Consider the following 19,583-nt stretch of genomic DNA (forward strand, 5'->3'; position numbering starts at 1 on the left):
AATGTTAATAAGCACCACCCACTGTCAGCACCACCCCACTGTAGGGTAGAGTACTTCTCTCATTTATCACATTGAATAAAATGTGGAACCTGCTCTATATAAGTATTGTCTTAAATATTAAAATATAGTACTTTCTAAAATATTTTTCTCCTTCAGTATTTGTGTTAATGTCCTTCCTTTCTGACTGAATGACATGTTACATCTCATTGGCTACAGTCTGCAGTACAGACATCTTACCATCAGCGACTGACAGATAAACCTCATCTGCAACTTCTAAGGCTCCTCTGATATCCACACCACAGGAGTAATAACCAGAGTCCCCAGCTGTCAGATTGTTGATGGTCACAGTGAAGACTCGCTGGTCAGGATCATCTCTGATTGACACTTTACCCTCCTGTGGAGAGTCAGTGCGTACTATAGGAGTACATGAACTCACATCATGCCATTTGCACCAGTATTTTATATGAGTTTTATGACGGTCACTATAGAAACATGGGATGGTGACAGATCCTCCTCTCCATGCAGACACCCAGCTCACTGTGGACACACTGTCAGCACCTGTGGGGAAATTAACCAACAGAATAAAGATTTTTATTTCTACATCAGGATGTGGGATCGGGAATCTGAGCCTGGCTGTGTGTTCTAGGGTCTGAGAGGAAAACTAGGACCTTAAATCACTAGTAAAAGCCCCAAATGAGTTGAATGAATGGGCTCATCCCTGTGTGGGACGGCCACACCCCTTCAGTACTATGACCTTACTTGTAAACATATCCAGTCCTGTGATACAGGCCCTCTCCTATTCCCTCTATACATGCTTCCTTTGGGCTCCATTTGTGAACATTATAATGTAAAATATCATTGCTATGCCAGTGATACGCAGCTATATCTGCCATTAAAACCTGGTGACTGCTGATAAAACAATGCTGTTTGTCACAGGCTCTCCCCATATTCATGTGGGTTTTCGCTCCTACAATCAAAAGCATGCAGGATAGGTTGCTTGGTGAGTCTAAATTGGCCCTGTAGTTGTGTGACTGTGTGTGTGTGTGTGTGTGTGTGTGTGTGTGTGTGTGTGTGTGTGTGTGTGCACCCTTCGGTGTGTTGGCGACTGAGTTGGTTCCCGCCTGCGCCCATTGTTCCCAGGATAGGCTCCCCCCCCCCCCCCACTACATCCCCAGTTGGGATTCAGTGGTTTCAGAGAATGGATGGATGGATACAGTGCTGCTGTGAAGTGACGTTTCTTTCAGCTGAGCTTAATGTTTATATTTTTTTTCACTGTATTGCATTTCTGTACAGCACAACATACATTGTGCTATTTCAATAAAAATTACTTCACATGACTTGACATACAAAAAGCATCTAAATGTATTTTAGTTCAGTCATCCATATTGCACATGCTTAACCAGTACAGGGTCAGTACAGTACAGGGAGCGTGGAGCTGATCTGAGGCAGCACAGGGCACAAGGCTGGGGACCCAGGACAGGATGCCAGTCTGTCACAGGGCAAACACTCACACACAGTCACTATGGGCACTTTTACAGACACCAATTCACCTGAACCACGGGTCTTTGGATTGTGGGAGGAAACCGGAGAACTGAGAGGAATCCAACGTGGATACAGGGAGACCATGCAAACTGCCCACAGAGGGCTGGGCTGGATATCGAAACCACAAGCCTGGAGATGTGAGGCCCCCACGCTACCCCCATTCTCTACCAGCTAGAGGTTAACTAGATCTCTAAGCCTACTGCAGAGTGAAACCAGGTCTAGTCTCAACCCCAGATGTAGATCATGAACCCTGACAAACACAGACCTGCTCTAGTAGCCAACTTCTACCCAGGGCTGCTTTTACCAAAAGGCAAGGGCAGGCCGCTGCCTGGAGCCCCGAAAACTAGGGGCCTCATGAAGACAGAATTTGCAGAAGTTGCATTTAAGGATATAACATGTAGCACCGGGCTGACTGAGGGATTGCAGGAGCAGGCAGGACGAGGAGACTTACTTGCCAGAAAAACACTCTCTTTTATTACTGCCCTTAACAGGACTGTAACAGGCAGCCAATGAGCTCCGAACCAAATATAACAGCGGAAACACAAGCTGGTGAGACACCAAACTGCAAGGTACACGTACAGTAGGAGATTTATATAGGGTACAGGGTACCCACAAGACAAGGGCCAACAGACGCGCGACTATTACATCACATTACATCACACTTGTCTGACACTGTCTTGCTAAACAGGAATACAACTTGTGAACAGAGATGGAACACAATTAAATGAAAGTATGCAAAAAAATCAAGACTAACCTTATCAAAAGAGGGAATGTTGAAATGTAATAAATTTGACTGATCAATCCTCTGGTTCGATACCCCCATCCCCCTTCAGCAAATTTTACCAACAGCACTCCTGCCCCCCACCCTGATCGGTAAGCTTTACTGCTCGCACCCAGCACTTTGAGTAGAATATTATTGAGAATATTTTGTTTGTAATTCCCAAAAACATCTCCAATGGCCCACTTAGGGGGACCACCTACCCATTTCAGCTTAGGGCCCCCAGAGAAGTTAGTTCGCCCCTGATTGTAGCTGACAGTGTGTGAGGAGCAGGAGAGAGATCTCTACTCAGTACCACTGTAATGAGTGACACTCACCTGTGCGCCCAGCAATGAGAAGAAACAGGAGCATCAGAGGATCCATACGTCTGTGTGTCACTGAGCCCAGATCTGTGGAGACTGACACTCACTGCCTCATCCTCTCTACCTTCACTGTCTCTGTCGTTTCTATTCTCACACACAGCAGGCAGAGTGAAGGGGGAGTGGAGACTTTAAACTGGAAGTGACAAAACCACAAGGCTGAATGTTTAGCACTTCAGTTAGTCAGACTATTATCATGCGTCTGTAAAGTATACAATAAACAATCAATACTTATCAATCCTTATCCTTATCGTCAAAAGTAATACAAGAAGATGCATGAATTAGTTAACAGATAATTGCTTTATTGTATAAAATATTTCTCTCATTTTTATCAAAGCAAGTTATCATAAGTATAATTATTTGGTTCCTAATGCAGGAATCAGACAGTGTAAAGTGAGGTAAACCTTCAACAGAACATCAGTCCATTCTAGGGCACTGGAAGGTCTATGCCATGTGAACAGAGGAAGCCTGCAAACTGCACACAGACACAGTCATGGTCACATTCAAAGCCGAGAGTCAGGAGTGCTGAGGGGGCAGGTACATGCGTTCAGAGGGACATTAACATAGTCAGAGGCCCCTGGGCTTCGGACTGGGTAACCCCGTGCATTACAGCCCCTGTATGCGTTATACCACATTAACATGGTCAGAGGCCCCTGGGCTTCAGCCTGGGTAAGCCTGTGCATTACAGCCCCTGTATGCGTTATACCACATTAACATGGTCAGAGACCCCTGGGCTTCGGCCTGGGTAAGCCCGTGCATTATAGGCTCTGTACACGTTATACCACATTAAGATGGTCAGGAGCCCCTGGGCTTCGGCCTGGGTAAACCCACACATTACATCCCCTGTACACGTTATACCACATTAACATGGTCAGAGGCCCCTGGGCTTCAGCCTGGCTAAGCCCGTGAATTACTGGCCCTCTATGCATTACGTCACTTTCACTGCCCTCGCTTTCAGCCTGACTAACCCTGTGCATTACAGCCTCTGTACATGTTATATCACATTAACATGGAACTTATTTTTAAATAAATTATCTAGCTTGCTTGGTTTCCAGGGTCATTCATGTCAGTCATGGCTATTTTCTGCAACTGAGCAGAAAAGTAAATGTCTTAAGCGGTGAGGGCAGGTCAACCTGTCAAAAGCCTAGTGAATTACAGTCCCTTTCTGTTGAAGGAGTTTGTGCAGTTGTGTATCTTTTGTGTATTTCATGACTTTTAAAAGAAAAACATTTAAATTCTGCTTTTGTCCTGCTGTTTACAGCAAGAAAATGTTTTTATTGTATCTGGAATCTTAGAACTTTTGAAACAGAACTTAAATTTATCGATAGTGGGTCTTTTCAGTAAATCAGTGCAGCTCACATACTTTAAAAATACGTGCTGTTGAACAAATAAGTCTAATTCATTTCTGATCTGTTTAACTTCCTTGTTTTTCCTCTCGTACATGAACATAAAGCAGCAAAACAATTATCATGATGCAAAAGTTATTCTCAGAAAGGAATGGAGAAGCAGAAATGTTGTCATACAGGATGCGTGGGTGAGACTCTGTAGAAACACTGTGTGTTACAAATTTCATTGCAGGGGTCATCCCATCTAGTTCTTAAACAGCATCAGTCTCCTATAATGTAAGAACCTGTTCTTTGATAAACCTCAGGACAGGGCCTCCAAGTCTTATGAAAGGTCTTTAAGGACCATCCAATTCTGGTGGCCGTTTGGGAAATGAGGAAACAACTTTTGCACAAAGTGTCTGCTTTGAAATAAATGAAAGAGATGTTTCTTTGGCATGTTATGCTTGCCTGCTAGGATTGTGACTGTTGCAAACACCCCTTCCTCATATAAACTAATAGTGTTGATCCATTTTTTCTGGCCATTTAAGAAAAGCAGCTAAAGTTTTTTATACATTTAAACATTAACAAAAGCTGTTAATGTATTTTCTTTAAAATGCACAAGTCTATTTTGTCTGTTTTTTCACAATAAGACTCATGAACGACTAAGTTAGTATGTTTTGGGGTCTGAACTGGGAAGTAAACCTGCTGCTCAGTGTGACCTTCTGCTACACTAAATTTTGTTTTAAAATATAGAGTGTTTTCTTATTTTTTTTCCATCTCTGTTGTATCTGATAATCTTTTTCCTAAACTGTGTGGTTTAAAAAAGACACGCAAATCATGATTTCTAAAAAAGGGAATATATGTTTGGTTTAGTAATTTGGAATCACATACAGTGCATTACTGATGTAAATCAGGAAGCTATCCACATTAGTCTTTAGTAAAAACAGGCTGCAGTCAGAACAGCAAATCAACTCAACTATGTCCATTCTCGTTGATATTAAATAAGCTCATTCAAGAAAGATTTACTGCATTTTAATTTTACAGGTTTACTTTCGAGTAATTGTAACAGGTTAATGTTCTATTGTGCATTAAATAATGACTGTACCCGTTAACCATATCTGGCGTGTTGTGATGGGGACGTTAACTGAGGGACCGCTGCGTCTCACGTGCTGCGACCGACGGGAAACCCGCAGGTACCTCAGGGCGGCAGTAGGGGGCGTGCGGCTCTGCCGTCTGAAGTTAAACCGTGTTTTTAATGAGTAAAAATGTGTTACGCTTTATTTTGAAATACTTGTGCAATTATTTACTTAGGTAGTAAGTGCCATGATATGTAAATAATCTATAGTTATCCTGATGCACAGATGGATGATGGGAGTGTCGGGGCGGAAAATAAAGATGGACAGCTGAAGCCAGCGCACTCGGCTTAAGTGTCTGTTCACCAAACTATATCAAAACAGTAAGGACTTAGTTCGGCTTTTAATGATTCTTTTCCCGTGTTTTAATGGGGGTGAGAGAGACGCCATTTGCTAATTAGCTTGTCGATTGTCATAGTTTTAGTTAAGAAATTGTTTTTCTTGCTTGTAGTATTTTGATCGAGTGATTTAATCTAACATGTGAAACTAATGTGATTTATAACTTTTTGGTTTTAACTCTATGAATATTTTTTGTTTTTGCTATTATGTCTCCCATCTCCTTTTACATGGTTATTATATATGCTTATTTAATCTAATCGTGTTAGTTATGTTTAATTACAGTAAAGTGAATTTATTTAATTGTATTATAAATTATGTTACTCATTTACACTTTGAGCAGAGCTGAACCAGGACATTAATAGGATAGAACAGGAAGCCTTTATTGTCAGTGTACAGACAGGAAATACAATATACATACAGAAATATATAAAATGTACATATACAGGGGAGGGGAAACCCCCCCCAATCAGGATTAAATTTCATCATATTTCAATCAGAGAGAAAAACAGTCATTCTGCATTCTTGTTCAGTTTCCTGAACCCAGTCACTTATTTCGTCTGACATATGTCTCACTTCAGACAGAGTAAAAAGGGTTATACTGGTTAAAAAGCAGAGATTTCACCTTTTTGCCACGGAGAAGCAGCGACATGTGACACTCTGATAAGGTAAAAATGATTCCTGCAGCACACAGTGAGCTATCCCAGCATGCACAGCGACACGGAGGAGTTTGGATAAACCAAAAACCCTGGATAGAGGGATTCAGTGAATGAGGAGGTGAAACTGTACAGGAGGGTCAGTCCATCAGAGGAGACTCTGTAGAAGGACAGAGTACCAGCCGCCCGGTCCAGATACACTCCTACTCTGTGGGAGTCTGAGGGCTCTATGGGTATGTCAGTCCGTTTATTATTGTGCCAGACAGAGTAACTGTCAGGAGAGCAGATCAGCATCCATGACTTCTCATTGGCTCCAAGCAGACAGTCATCACTGTCCCCTTTTCTCCCGATTCCTTTATAAGTGACTCCTATCAGGGCTTTATCTCCACTCCACTCAGCCTCCCAGTAACAGCAACCAGTCAGACTCTCTCTGCACAGAACTTGGGGGCACCAGTCAAATCTCTCTGGATGATCAGGATATGGCTGCTCTGCCCCCCATGTCACCTTCCTGTCCCCCCCTGACAGAGACACTTCTCTGTTTGCTGTGTTGGGGTCCAGCGTCAGCTGGCAGGAGTCTGTAGGCAAGAGGAAGAGCGATTAATCCCATGACGAAGCCCAGCATCTCCATCATTATCACTGTCACACCTCACATACTCACTAACACAGAACTCGCTCCAATACACACATTTTAATCCCAATATACTCATGTAGCCGCCCGAGTCTGCGGCGCTCCGGCTGCCCCCTGCGCTGTGAGACACGCCACGCTGAGAGACTCACTGGGGACCCAACTGCACTTTAGCCTGAAAGCTATTATTCTGTACGATACATAAAATATAAAAATGAAGCGGTAATTCAAGTATGTGAAATAGCTCAGGAAATGTCGGACACCCGCACGACGCAGGCGGGAAGACGCGCCGAAATGCTGCGCGTGCAAATTAACCGGCTTAATTACAGGTTAATAAAACTATAAACAACTTTCATCAAAAGAATAACCCTTAAAACCCGACAAAAGCAAAATGCGTTGCTTTTCGCACTCAACCTCAGGCTGGTAACTTTGAATAGATATAACAGACAGGCATGATCGAGAGAATTTACCTGATCCGGGTGTCCAAGATGCAACATTGTGCGCTAAAGTATTAAAAAGTAACCCTGTGCGCAATGAGGCATGTATTTTAATTTACTAAAATGTGAGAAATTTCAATAGGCGCTAGTAGTTTATCTTCATACAAAAATGACATCAATGATGTCAAGAAAAAGAAATTTCAAGACTGCGTCAGCATTTACACATCAACTTATGACATATCAGTGTAGCCCAGAATATCCTGAAAACAAAAACATAACTCATGTACATCCTGTATAATAAACCTAAAATGAAAGGCATAGAAACATTCTCAAAATGGATAGATTTCAAAAGCTTAACCATAAAATTATACTCCAAATTTACCACTAAAACTGAGTTTGTCTTTACGTCATAATATGAACATCCTGTGAACCACTTCACACACTCACCTCCCTCCAGCAGCGCTAAGTGCAGACTGAGGAGATGCTCTCAGTGTTGCCAACTATTTTCAATGGAAAGTAGCTAAAGTCTGCTGGAAAAGTCGCCAAATGTCGCTAGATGACGTCATGCGTATATTTGCATATCGATGACGTAATTACGTCGTACTTGCATTCTGCGTGTTTTCCCTAATACTTCCTCACGTGTCCAATATAAAACTGTCATCAATTACTCACTGGTCAGAGCAGACACAGGGAGATGAGTAGCTGTACTGGGAAAGCAAGACCTCGCGCTTACAGGACAGTACTGGCGACATTTGGAAAGTTGCTAAGGTTTGTCCAAAAGTCTCTAGATTTGTCGCTAGGTGCTTTTTTGAAAAAAAGTCATCAAAGGGGGTCTGAAAAGTCGCCAAATCTAGCGACAAAGTCGCTAAGTTGGCAACACTGGCTCTGTGTCACAGCCAATTTGGGGGAGACTATGGGTGCTGACTTAGGACAATACTAACGAATCTCAAAAAAGGTATACTCAGTGCACAAAAAAATAAGTTTTTTTTTTCTAAATTATCAATTAAAACTACTATTTTAAAAGAAACTAGGCATGTTCAGACACAAACCTACCCTGTTTATAATAAGAAAAAAATAAACTAACAAATGAAATTAAGTGATTTTCTGCTTCAGTGGATCTTTGGATGTTGTCTAAAATCACACTCACGCAGAAATTCACCTGAACACAATCAAATCCATCTACATACAGGACAAAAAACACACACATCACAATAACTGTGTGAATGTATATACACGTACACATACCCGAACACTAAGAACAGTATTTAAATAAATGTAACTTTTTTTCCCCTTTTTAACATCAATCCTCACCCAGTGTCTTGTGCTCTCATTGGCTGTAGCTCATTATCACTGTGACACTTTCACACCTACAGGATTTGGAGTCGTCAACAAAGTCGAGATATTTACAACTCCAAATACCTGACGGGTGTCTGCGACGCAACAGCGCCCCCGCCAGGTCGCATCTCTGAACTGTCACAAATGGTGACTGAGCTCTGACATGCCGGCACGAATCAAAACTGATTTTGGCTGCGATCTGGGGATTTTGACAGCGATGTCAAGCAGAAAATTGTGGCTAAAATCATGTAGTGTGAACTTAGCTTAAGGATGCAGATAAAAGGCCTTGATTAGTTGTTACTGTGTGGGACCAAAAAGTTCCTGCTACCCAAACAAAGCGAGGACAGCCTCCCTGCTTTCAGTATTACAGTGCAGGCTGACATCTAGGACAGGCTGAGCCCTTAAGCTCCACCCCCTGCTTACTTGGTTTGGATCCACTGCCCACACTAGGCAGTGAGGAGTAGCCCCAGTGTCAGCCATTCCTGTTCTGACTGACTTCAGGGGGAACAAAGTCCATCAAAGCCCACAGCTACTCTATCTAATCTGACTCCAGTTGTGTGACACCTACAGACTGGGTCAGACAATGTGTTTAATACATTAATCTTAGCGTTACTGAATGTCAGGTCTTTGGCTGGCAAATCGCTACATGCGGCACTTTTCCACCCCCTAGATCGGCAGGTCGACAACCTTTTTAAAGCAAAGAGTCATTTTATCTTGAATGTCTGACCCAAAATTTACAAAGAGGGTAGAGAAGGGGGTTTGACATACGATTTTTAATGCAATATCAGTGTATATGCATTTAACAGAAAGACAAAACTTCAAGTACGTACAAAAAATAAAGACTATTTCAGGGGAAAGGGGGGTATCTCAGTTTGAAATCACTCGCACATGTAACAGATCAAAGGTGACTAATATTACGATATTGTTCAGTTCTGTACTGATAGTCTTCACCCTCACACCTCCTGTCATCACCTGCTCGTCCGATCCACCTGTTTGCCATGCCCCCCTCGTTACCTCATGTGAATTCCTGATTGTTCTCATCTGTTCTGCATTTCCGTCCCTTAGTCATGTGTATTTAGTCTGCATTCAAGTCAGTTTACCCAAGTCCGGTCACTAAAAGTGTTGTGAAGTGTTCTCCGTGTTTATGTGCTTAGCCCGCATTAAACCCCGTTTTGGGACTTCTGTCTGCCTGACTCTGATTCCTCGCTCCCGGTTCGCTCGCCCTGCGCACGGACGTCACCCCTCCTCTGTTGAGTAAAGTTCCTTTGGCTCTGCAGTTGTCTGCCCTTCACTCTGCACTTCACTACTGTAACTGCTGATCGAGCAGCGCAAAATGTCCTCACCACTCCCAACTCAGCTGGATATAATAAGTAAATCAGAGAAAATATACCGGTTTTTATGAAGACTCGGGAAGGAATGGTAACAATTTACTACAGAAAGTATAAGAAAGAATTAGAAATCCCAAAAAGCACTGAAGCGTACATCCAATCTTAGGTACTGAAGAAAACTCCGGAAAGCATATCATTTCACCAGAGACATAATCTCGTCGAAGAGAATGAAGTTGAGGAAGATGTAAATGATGTAGTTAAGACGTTACAGAAGCGTGCAATGGACCACCCTCCATAAATAGAAAGCCATAAATAATTTATTATCATAATATGTGAAGACAAGAAAATGTGAATGTGTCTGTCATTCTGAGAAGAGCCGCAGCCACAAGGTCAAAGAGCCGCATGTGGATCGCGAGTCGCAGGTTACTGACCCCTGACCTAGACCATACAGCCTTGACAGAAACTGTTCAGCACCTTAGGCCTCCAGCCAGCTGCCTTGACACTCTACCTACAAGCTCCTTTAATGTTTTTAATTTTACAGCATCAGATGTGCTACAAATTGTCAATAGTTCTCTTCAGTCAGGCCTTTTTCCAAGGGCCCTGAAGACCTGAGATATCAAATCTCTTTTAGAAAAGTAAAACCTAGATTCCTTACTAGTAAGTAACTATAGACCTATTTCCAACCTACCCTTTTCAGGAAATCTCATTGAAAAGGTTGTTTTTTTAGCAACTTAGTTCTTTCATGGTTCAAAACAATGACCTTAAATGCTTTTCTGTCTGGATTTCGACCACAGCATAGCACTGACACTACAGGTGTTAAGGTTTTAAATGACATCCACCTCAGCAGTGATGAATCACAAATCTTCATTTTGATCTGTATTATTGGATGTCAGTGCTGCGTTCAGCACAGTTGACCATAAGATAATATTACATAATAGCATAAGAGCATAATACACCTGGTCCTTAAATTACTGCACTGGCTTCTTGAGCATTTCAGGATTCATTGTGAAATATTATTCTTGTGAATAAAGTACTAATTGGTCTCAGACATGAATACATTTCTGATTCACTTGAACATTACGCAGCATGCAGACCCCTGAGGGCATCTGGGAAAGGTTTACTCAGTGTCCCAGAATCAAGACCAAACAGGGTGAAGCAGCTTTTAATCTCTATGCTCCCTGTCTGTGGAACAAGCTTCCTGAAGACCTGAGGTCTGCTAACACTGTCAGCTCGTCATAAATAGGGCTTAAGATATTAATGTTTGCTGTGTATTTTCAATGCACTAAATCACCGGGAGTTTAGTCAGACGCTGCCTCTGCAATGTAGCTTCTTTTTAAATAACTATTTACTTGTTTGTTTGGCTTTTAGGCTTTTTAAAATATCATTTAAATCGCCAATGAACGTGTTTGCAAGTCCCACCTCAAGTACCAAAAAAGTACCGCAGCTGCTTTGGTACTTTGGGTACAGGAACTTTTAATAATAATTAATACTTTTTATTGATCCCTGTGGGGAAATTCTCTTTTTATACCTCCCTCCCTGTGCTCTTTGTAGAGTAAGTTGTGTGTGAAGAGCTACCACCTGTAGTGGTGCCCAGGGAGCTGGGAGTTAAGGGCCTTGCTCAGGGACCCACAGACATGCTAAGGGTGAGTTTTAACTGGCGACCGTCGGATTACAGGCACACAGGTTTTGCCCACTGAGCCACACGCTGCCCTTTTGGTCATTAGCTGGAAGTCAGTGGAAAAGATAAAGTACCAAATGTACCATTCCTGGTGTGTGGAAAAGCCCCAGAATGAACTTGCCTTGCAATTGAATTAAAAGGCTACTGACATAAACAGCTCATGTAAATGTGAAAGGAGGCAGCAGGAGAGAGAAAGAGAAGCTCCTCTACCAGAAGAAAACAAAAGACAATAAAACACACTCCACCTCATACAGGGAGAGAGAGGTGTGTGTGTAAACAGACTCACATTGTAAGAATTCTGCTCTGGTCCTGAGCACTAATGCTGATAGGACGGCGTCTTTGGTAACTAGAAGGAGACAGAGAGGAACAGGGATGTGAGTAAAAGGAATTTACTTGTGGGAGATGGACGTCACTCACTGGTGAGACACCAGCAGTAGGGTATTATCATTATGAGGGACAATAAAAGGCAGTTTAACAAGTTGTAAATCATTGTAAGTTACTCATAATACAGATTTTTTTTGGATTCTATAAAGCAGAAGAAACATGATTCCTGTGATCTGGGTTTTGCAGCCTGTAGAATGTGGAGCTAAATCATCAGTTTTCACAAAGATTGAGTATTATTGAAAACAGAAACTGACTTGGTCACACAAACATGAGACTGATTGCACTGCATACTCTCTCTGCATGGTCTATATTTACATGAATAGACTGGAAAATGTATTTATTTGTTAACCTGTGTGATGGATCTCTGCTGTTTTCTTTTCGCAAACATTCTCCAGTTGATCCTTCAGTTCAGAAACCACCTTCCTCACGTTCTCAAAAGAGCAGCGTGGATAGACAGAGATTCTGGGTCCAAATCCAGCTTCAGGGACAACAGGAATATTCTGGCACCTCTACAGACACACAGTCTGATTAAACAGATTCATCACAACAATTGTGTATTATAATGGAATGAACAGGACCATTAACATCTGACAAATGACAGACTAGTTAAATTACAAATTAAAACGTGCATCCATTTCAATACTCTGGTTTTCTTATTGCCAACGTAGCTGTTCTGTTACCTGGAGGAAATGGATGTGATCCTCTGTGACTGAAAGCTGCTCCAGCTCAGAGTGTCTCCTCTTCAGTTCATCAATCTCCTGCTCCAGTCTCTCCATGTCTCTCTCAGCCTGACTCACTACAGCCTTCTCCTGATCTCTGATCAGTTTTGTCACCTCAGAGCGTCTTCTCTCAAAGGAGCGGATCATCTCAGTGAAGATTCTCTCGCTGTCCTTCACTGCTGACTGTGCTGAACTCTGTTGATGACATAGGGAGCAGAGGACGGTAAGTTACAATTGGCCCCTTTTGAGACTCCATAGAGCCTCATTGTACAATAGAGATGTGAGCCGACAGGAGGTATAAAAACAGCACAGGGCTGAGGTTTGGAGCGTCACCATGCTGGATGCCTCAGGTACTGAAACCCAGCCAGCAATGATTGGAAATGATCACTAATTAAGCTCATACACTGTCAGCTGCAGGGATTTGGCAGAGACTGGTGGCAGGTTGGGTGTCACCTTTAGCTCTCAGTTCAACTGGTAACTTCATGGCGTTTATTTCCATTGCACAGGTATATGAGAACTTGCTGTTTCTCAAATGAGCCTTGAATGGTATTTTTCCAAATAAATAGGAAAACTCCTGTAACCGCAGATTAGTTAAACCCTGTTTGTGAGCATGAGCCCGGATCGCTTGCAGGAACCACTCCGCCCAGCCCAATGTACCTCGCCTGAATATTGACAGCTGCTTCCTTTTAGTCCTGGTTACTGGTAATATAAAACCGGGTAAACTGGGTAAACTGGCTTTATTAATGTTTTCATCTTATTATGCTAGACTGCTGAGTGTTTCTCTGCCCTGGTTTCTGTGAGGTTCCTCCTGTCACTCTTCGTGTGCCTGATCTCACAGACCCTCCCACCCAAGTGACTGCTGACCCCGACCCCCATCTAGGTGAGCCTGAGTGTCTCGCCTTCACCGTGTCCCCATGACTGTTCCCCTTTTCCCTCACTCCCCTGGGTAGATTAATCCGCTTTCCGATCTCTGTTACAACCCCGACTTTGATTGCCATACTGTGATTTGGCTCTTTGACTGCACCCTGTCTGGGTGCCCTGTTCCTGTTCTGTCTCGTGACACTGTTATCTGGCACCTTTGTCCCACCAAACCTCTGACCCAGAATAACCCAAAGTGACCTTAGTATGATTAATCTGCACAACTCTATAAATCTGTTGACTCTGGTGAGGAGTCGAGATTCAAGATGATCACAAGCCAGCTGTTATCTTCTCTTCAGGTTCATACTCACTCTGAATGAGCCCACAGCCTCTCTCAGTTCCTGCAGCTCCTTCTCTCTCGTCTGAATTCTCTGCTGAAATTCCTTCTGTGTTTCTCCCATTTCTTTCTACAGACAGGAAACAAGATGACAAAACAAGTTTCTTTCATTAGCTGAGATAAAATGCCTTAATCATCCTGTCCAGGGTGGACCCCAGCCTTGTGCCCCATGCTGCCTGGGAAAGGCTCCAGGCGCTCCACATGACCCTGATCAAGATAAGTGGTTAGGAGATGGATGGATGGATGGATAGATATTCTTAAATGACTGATTGACTGTAGGTAGAATAAACTGGACATAGACCCTTTGACTCACCACCATTGTACTGAGCTGTTATTTTTGCACTTGTGACCCTCCTGTTAGCTGTAACAGTCTGGCTGTTCTCCTCTGACTTCTCTCATTAACAAGGTATTTTCACCCACAGACCCACCACAGGTGTTTATGTTTATTGCACCATCCTCAGTAAACTCTACACACTGCAGTGTGTTAAAATCTGGCTGTTTCTGAGATGCTGGACCCACAGCATTTGGCAGCAACAATCACACCACAACCTCTTAGCTCAGACATCTCAGCCATTCAGATGCTCAGCCAAACAGTAAGTGAACCTCTGAATCCTGTTTGCTTGCTGTATGTATCCAGCTGCAGTCACATGATTCACTGTTTAAAGAAGGTTTCAGTAGGAATTCAATGAGAACTTTTTAAACTTTATAACAATATTTTGCATTTTTAGTTCATTTTCCTTTCACTTTCCCAAACCAGACTTGATCTTGGTGTCTTCATAGCGGATAAACTCAAATGGATACAAGCTATTTTTATTTAAAATAAATGTTATAATATATATAAGAGTATTTCTGGCCTGACCTGTATCTCCGTCCTTCCTGCAGCAGCTGAGACTGTATCATGGACTCTGTGTTCATCCATCACACACAGCAGGCAGATACACTGCTGGTCGGTACGGCAGTAGACCTCCAGGAGTTTGTCATGCTGGGAACAGACCTTGTCCTGCAGATGTCCAGTGGCATCAGTCAGCTTGTGCTTCTTAAAAGCTGGAGACTCATAGTGAGGCTGGAGGTGAGTTTCACAGTAAGAGGCCAGACACACCAGGCAGGACTTGACAGCTTTGCGTTTTCTCCCAGTACAGACGTCACACTCCACATCTCCAGGTCCAGCATACTGGTAAGCAGGAGCAGCTGCTTGTAGTCCAGTCTTCTTCAGTTTCTCCACCACCTCAGCCAGTATGGTGTTTCTGTACAGAACAGGTCTGGGTGTGAAGGTCTGTTTGCACTGGGGACATCTGTAAACTCCAAGACGATCCTCCTGATCCCAGCAGCTCTTAATGCAGCTCATACAGTAACTATGTCCACAGGCTGTAGTCACTGGATCTTTTAGCAGATCAAGACAGATTGGACAGGTGAACTCATTCTGATCCAGTGTGACATTGGCTTTTGCCATTTTCCAAAGAATACTGATTGTATTAGTTTTTGTTTTCATTTACAATTGCTTTTATTTGTGAGAGTGGGAGGAGCTTCCTGCTTCTGCAGTAGGTGTGGTTTTGGACTGAGGCCAGACTGAGAAGAGCAGACTGGACAAACACTGAATTTGGAGTCGATGAATATGATATTACATTATACACAACCTATACACAACAGATATTTGTTTAGCTTTTATGAGTATGACTGTTACTGAAACTGCTTTTCCACAAACAAGCTATAATCCCACTATTTCATTTTGTACATAAAAATAAGATAGAAAGGTATAAGTGAGGTCTGTTGAAAATGAATTTCTGTGTTTGTTTAGAAGATTGTCTTTGCGTGTTTCTGCAGATGATGCAAATTTACCATAAAAAAATTATATGACTTGAAGGTACTGTGTGATATCAGATGTAACATGCAGATTTGTATAATTAATGTTAACATATGTGATTTCATACTGTACGTTATACGTACTACGTGTCTGTTTGTATAAATGCGTCTGCACCAATAAAGAAGTTCCTCTTTCTGGTTTATGAGTAACTGATGTGAGCAGTGTAATCATTTTCCCTCCGTACAAAAATGATGTAATTTTTCCCTACATAAGCCTAGAGAAAATGGCTGCGTCAACAATTATAGTCATGTTTAGACAGAACAAACTTTTGTAAGCAGTTACTCCACCAATTTGTTTTTTACATTGTTCAATATAATATACATGAAAATAAAGGATGTAGCAGATAAATATCTTTATTCATTTTGTTTCTGTGTCTGTGCTGACAGTATATTAGTCTTAGGAAGGTGGTCAGATTCAGAGTGAAAATTTTTCCACCAAAATTTTCAAGAACTGTGTTGGAACTGAAGCTCACTTTAAGAATGTTAACTTACAGGATTGACCTCTTTCCCCACCCTTCACCTAAGCAGGCGTGATCTCTGTGCCTTCAGAGCAGACATACTCACTTACAGTCAGGTCCATAAATATTGGGACATCGACACAATTCTAATCTTTTTGGCTCTATACACCACCTCAATGGATTTGAAATGGAATGAACAAGATGTGCTTTAACTGCAGACTTTCAAGTTTAATTTGAGGGTATTTACATACAAATCAGGTGAACGGTGTAGGAATTACAGCAGTTTGTATATCTGCCACCCACTTTTTAAGGGACCAAAAGTAATGGGACAAATTAACAATCATAAATCAAACTTTCACTTTTTAATACTTGGTTGCAAATCCTTTGCAGTCAATTACAGCCTGAAGTCCGGAATGCACAGGCATCATCAAACGCTGGGTTACCTCCCTAGTGATGCTCTGCCAGGCCTATACTGCAACTGTCTTCTGTTCCTGCTTGTTCTTGGGGCATTTCCCCTTCAGTTTTGTCTTTAGCAAGTGAAATGCATGCTCAATCGGATTCAGGTCAGGTGATTGACTCGGCCATTGCATAATATTCCACTTCTTTGCCTTAAAAAACTCTTTGGTTGCTTTCGCAGTATGCTTCAGGTCATTGTCCATCTGCACTATGAAGCACCATCCAATGAGTTCTGAAGCATTTGGCTGAATATGAGCAGATGATATTTCCTGAAACACTTCAGAATTCATCCTGCTGCTTTTGTCAGCAGGCACATCATCAATAAATACAAGGGAACCAGTTCCAGTGGCAGCCATATATGCCCACGCCATGACACTACCACCACCATACTTCACTGATGATGTGGTATGTTTTGGATCATGAGCAGTTCCTTTCCTTCTCCATACTCTTCTCTTCCCATCACTCTGGTACAAGTTGATCTTTTCTCATCTGTCCATAGGATGTTGTTCCAGAACTGTAAAGGCTTTTTTAGATGTTGTTTGGCAAACTCTAATCTGGCCTTCCTGTTTTTTAGGCTCACCAATGGTTTACATCTTTAGTTGAACCCTCTGTATTCACTCTGGTGAAGTCTTCTCTTGATTGTTGACCTTGACACACATACACCTACTTCCTGGAGAGTGTTTTTGATCTGGCCAACTGTTCTGAAGGAGTTTTTCTTCACCAGGGAAAGATTTCTTCGGTCATCCACCACAGTTGTTTTCCGTGGTCTTGCAACTCTTTTGGTGTTGCTGAGCTCACCGGTGCGATCTTTCTTTTTAAGAATGTTCCAAACAGTTGATTTGGCTACACCTAATGTATTTGCTATCTCTCTGATGGGTTTGTTTTTATTTTTCAGCCTAATGATGGCTTGCTTCACTGATAGTGATTGGTCTTTGCATCTCATATTGAGAGTTGACAGCAACAGATTCCAAATGCAAATAGCACACCTGAAATGAACTCTAGACCTTTTATCTGCTCCTTGTAAATTAGATAATGAGGGAATGACACACACTTGGCCATGGAACAGCTGAGCAACCAATTGTCCCATTACTTTTGGTCCCTTAAAAACTGGGTGGCAGATATACAAACTGCTGTAATTCCTACACCGTTCACCTGATTGGTATGTAAATGCCCTCAAATTAAAGCTGAAAGTCTGCAGTTAAAGCACATCTTGTTCGTTTCACTTCAAATCCATTGTGGTGGTGTATAAAGCCAAAAAGATTAGAATTGTGTCGATGTCCCAATATTTATGGACCTGACTGTACATATATTTACATTTACATTTCTAGTATTTAGCATATACTGTTCCCAAAAGTGACAAACGTCACATTGCAAACATACAGCTGTTAAGGTCTTGCCTAGACACAAGAGCAGCTTGGCTGATATTTCTGGCGTCTGGAAAGATATGACAGGGATTTAGGCTAGTGCCAAGGATAGAGTTAAGTATGAATGGTCCTTGGATTTTCCTCCAGAACTCTGGGGCTGGATAGAAGCAGCAGGAGATCCTCAAACCCTTAGGAGGTGAAAGAGTCTCCCAAGCTGAAGAGAGGTTCACTGGAGCCCCGATGCTTGATAATAACTGTAGGTCCTGGGTCCAAGGCCAGAATACCCAGGCTGGAGGGACATCCTATATCCCTTACCTGGGAAAAGAGGCTCCCATCCTTGGGAGACTTTGACTGGAGCCCTGGTACTGCATGGGTCTTAGTACAAGGACTTCTTTGACTTCTTACCAGGGGAAAGAGGCACCTTAAGTCAGGGACTTAGGCTCCAGAGCCCTGGCCTCCAGGCCTGGAAGTGCCCTGAGCCCATGGAGCCTTTGCCTGAACCCTGGCCCACAGGCTTAAGGTGTAGTTAAGGGGTGGTTAAGGGATGCATAGAAATCCCCAAATTAAGCCATTTTAGACAAACGTTTGGGGCATGATCAGGGATCACTTAGGTATTACTGACTTGTTTTCTTAACTTTGTTTTTAATTTCATTTTGAACGGGAATCATGTGTCATGGCTGCACTTGGAAAGACCCATAAAACATTATTTTCAGAAACAAGTCCCACACTATCCTGGGTCAAATAATTGGTCCATTTCCACCAAAGTTTCTCTCCTGTTTATTCTTCCAGTCTTAAGATAAAGGTCATGCTTTCCATATTAAACATCTCCTTAACAATATCGATCTAATTCCTTTTGATTGCTGATTGCTGGTGCTTTTCTATAAAATTTTGACTATATGAGTAAGAGACGCCGACTGAGACCAAGCCAGGGGGACGATTACCCACAATCCCACAACGAGAGAAAGAGAAGAACCATTGGCTCAGTTGTGATCATGTGATGCTCAGCAGACAAAGCGTATATCTAATACTGGTATTGCAAGACCTTGCTTGTTTATCAAGTTAAAATGTGTTTAAAATGTTTGCTCGTCTTGCGAAACACTCGCGGACCAAGTTACTCGCAATCCAAAAGCTCCATTAGGGCTGGAAGGCTGAGCTCTGGATTGCTGAGATACACCATCACATCACCAGCATGCACAGAAACCTTGTGATCTCTTTCCCTTATTGTTACATCCTCTACAGAGAGATCTTGTCCTACAGCTTCGGACAGCAGTTCTATATACAAGTTAGAAAGGGTCAGTGAGAGCGGACACCCCTACCTCGTCCCTCTATCCAGGGTGATAATGTGTCATGTGTGTTTAATTCTGGCAGTGGCGGCTGAATATAGTGTAATACCTTCAGGTATTATGTGTTCCATGTTATTCTGTTAAGTTAGGTTCTATACTTATGAGGGTGTGGTTATGGTTCCGTGTGACGTGGGACGTGAGGATGAGAGAGTCCGGGGGTTTTGCGTGAGATTATGATTATAATTTGTTCTGTTGAGCTAGTGTGTGTGGAT

The 19,583-nt window shown here is 42.4% G+C and overlaps 2 protein-coding genes and 1 long non-coding RNA gene across 8 annotated transcripts in view; 1 reads left to right on the top strand and 2 right to left on the bottom strand.

Moving 5' to 3' along the window:
* Positions 1 to 19,583, bottom strand: part of LOC125740822 (polymeric immunoglobulin receptor-like) — a 65,395-nt gene that overhangs the window by 20,546 nt on the left and 25,266 nt on the right. For 3 of the 6 annotated variants that reach the window (XM_049012520.1, XM_049012517.1, XM_049012519.1), the window contains one exon: positions 238 to 558. The exons of 1 other annotated variant lie outside the window; for it this stretch is intronic. In XM_049012520.1, coding sequence (XP_048868477.1) covers positions 238 to 558 — 321 coding nt within the window. Of the gene's footprint in view, positions 1 to 237; positions 559 to 2,637; positions 2,784 to 19,583 lie in introns of those variants that run through there. 2 more of the 6 variants (XM_049012522.1, XM_049012518.1) reach the window with 2 other exon arrangements.
* On the bottom strand, positions 5,836 to 15,348 carry LOC125740815 (E3 ubiquitin/ISG15 ligase TRIM25-like). Its single transcript, XM_049012479.1, has 6 exons — positions 14,750 to 15,348; positions 13,865 to 13,960; positions 12,597 to 12,830; positions 12,266 to 12,425; positions 11,819 to 11,878; positions 5,836 to 6,704 (listed from the first exon to the last, which is right to left on the bottom strand). Exons 1-6 carry the CDS (start codon positions 15,338 to 15,340, stop codon positions 6,172 to 6,174), a joined length of 1,674 nt encoding a protein of 557 aa, XP_048868436.1. The 5' UTR covers positions 15,341 to 15,348; the 3' UTR covers positions 5,836 to 6,171.
* On the top strand, positions 12,801 to 14,909 carry LOC125740846 (uncharacterized). The gene is made up of 4 exons (XR_007397787.1): positions 12,801 to 12,858; positions 13,402 to 13,515; positions 13,967 to 14,483; positions 14,773 to 14,909. It is a non-coding gene; the product is annotated as an uncharacterized LOC125740846 (long non-coding RNA).

The sequence above is a fragment of the Brienomyrus brachyistius genome, chromosome 4, assembly GCF_023856365.1.
Source record: "Brienomyrus brachyistius isolate T26 chromosome 4, BBRACH_0.4, whole genome shotgun sequence".
NCBI classification, from domain to species: domain Eukaryota; kingdom Metazoa; phylum Chordata; class Actinopteri; order Osteoglossiformes; family Mormyridae; genus Brienomyrus; species Brienomyrus brachyistius.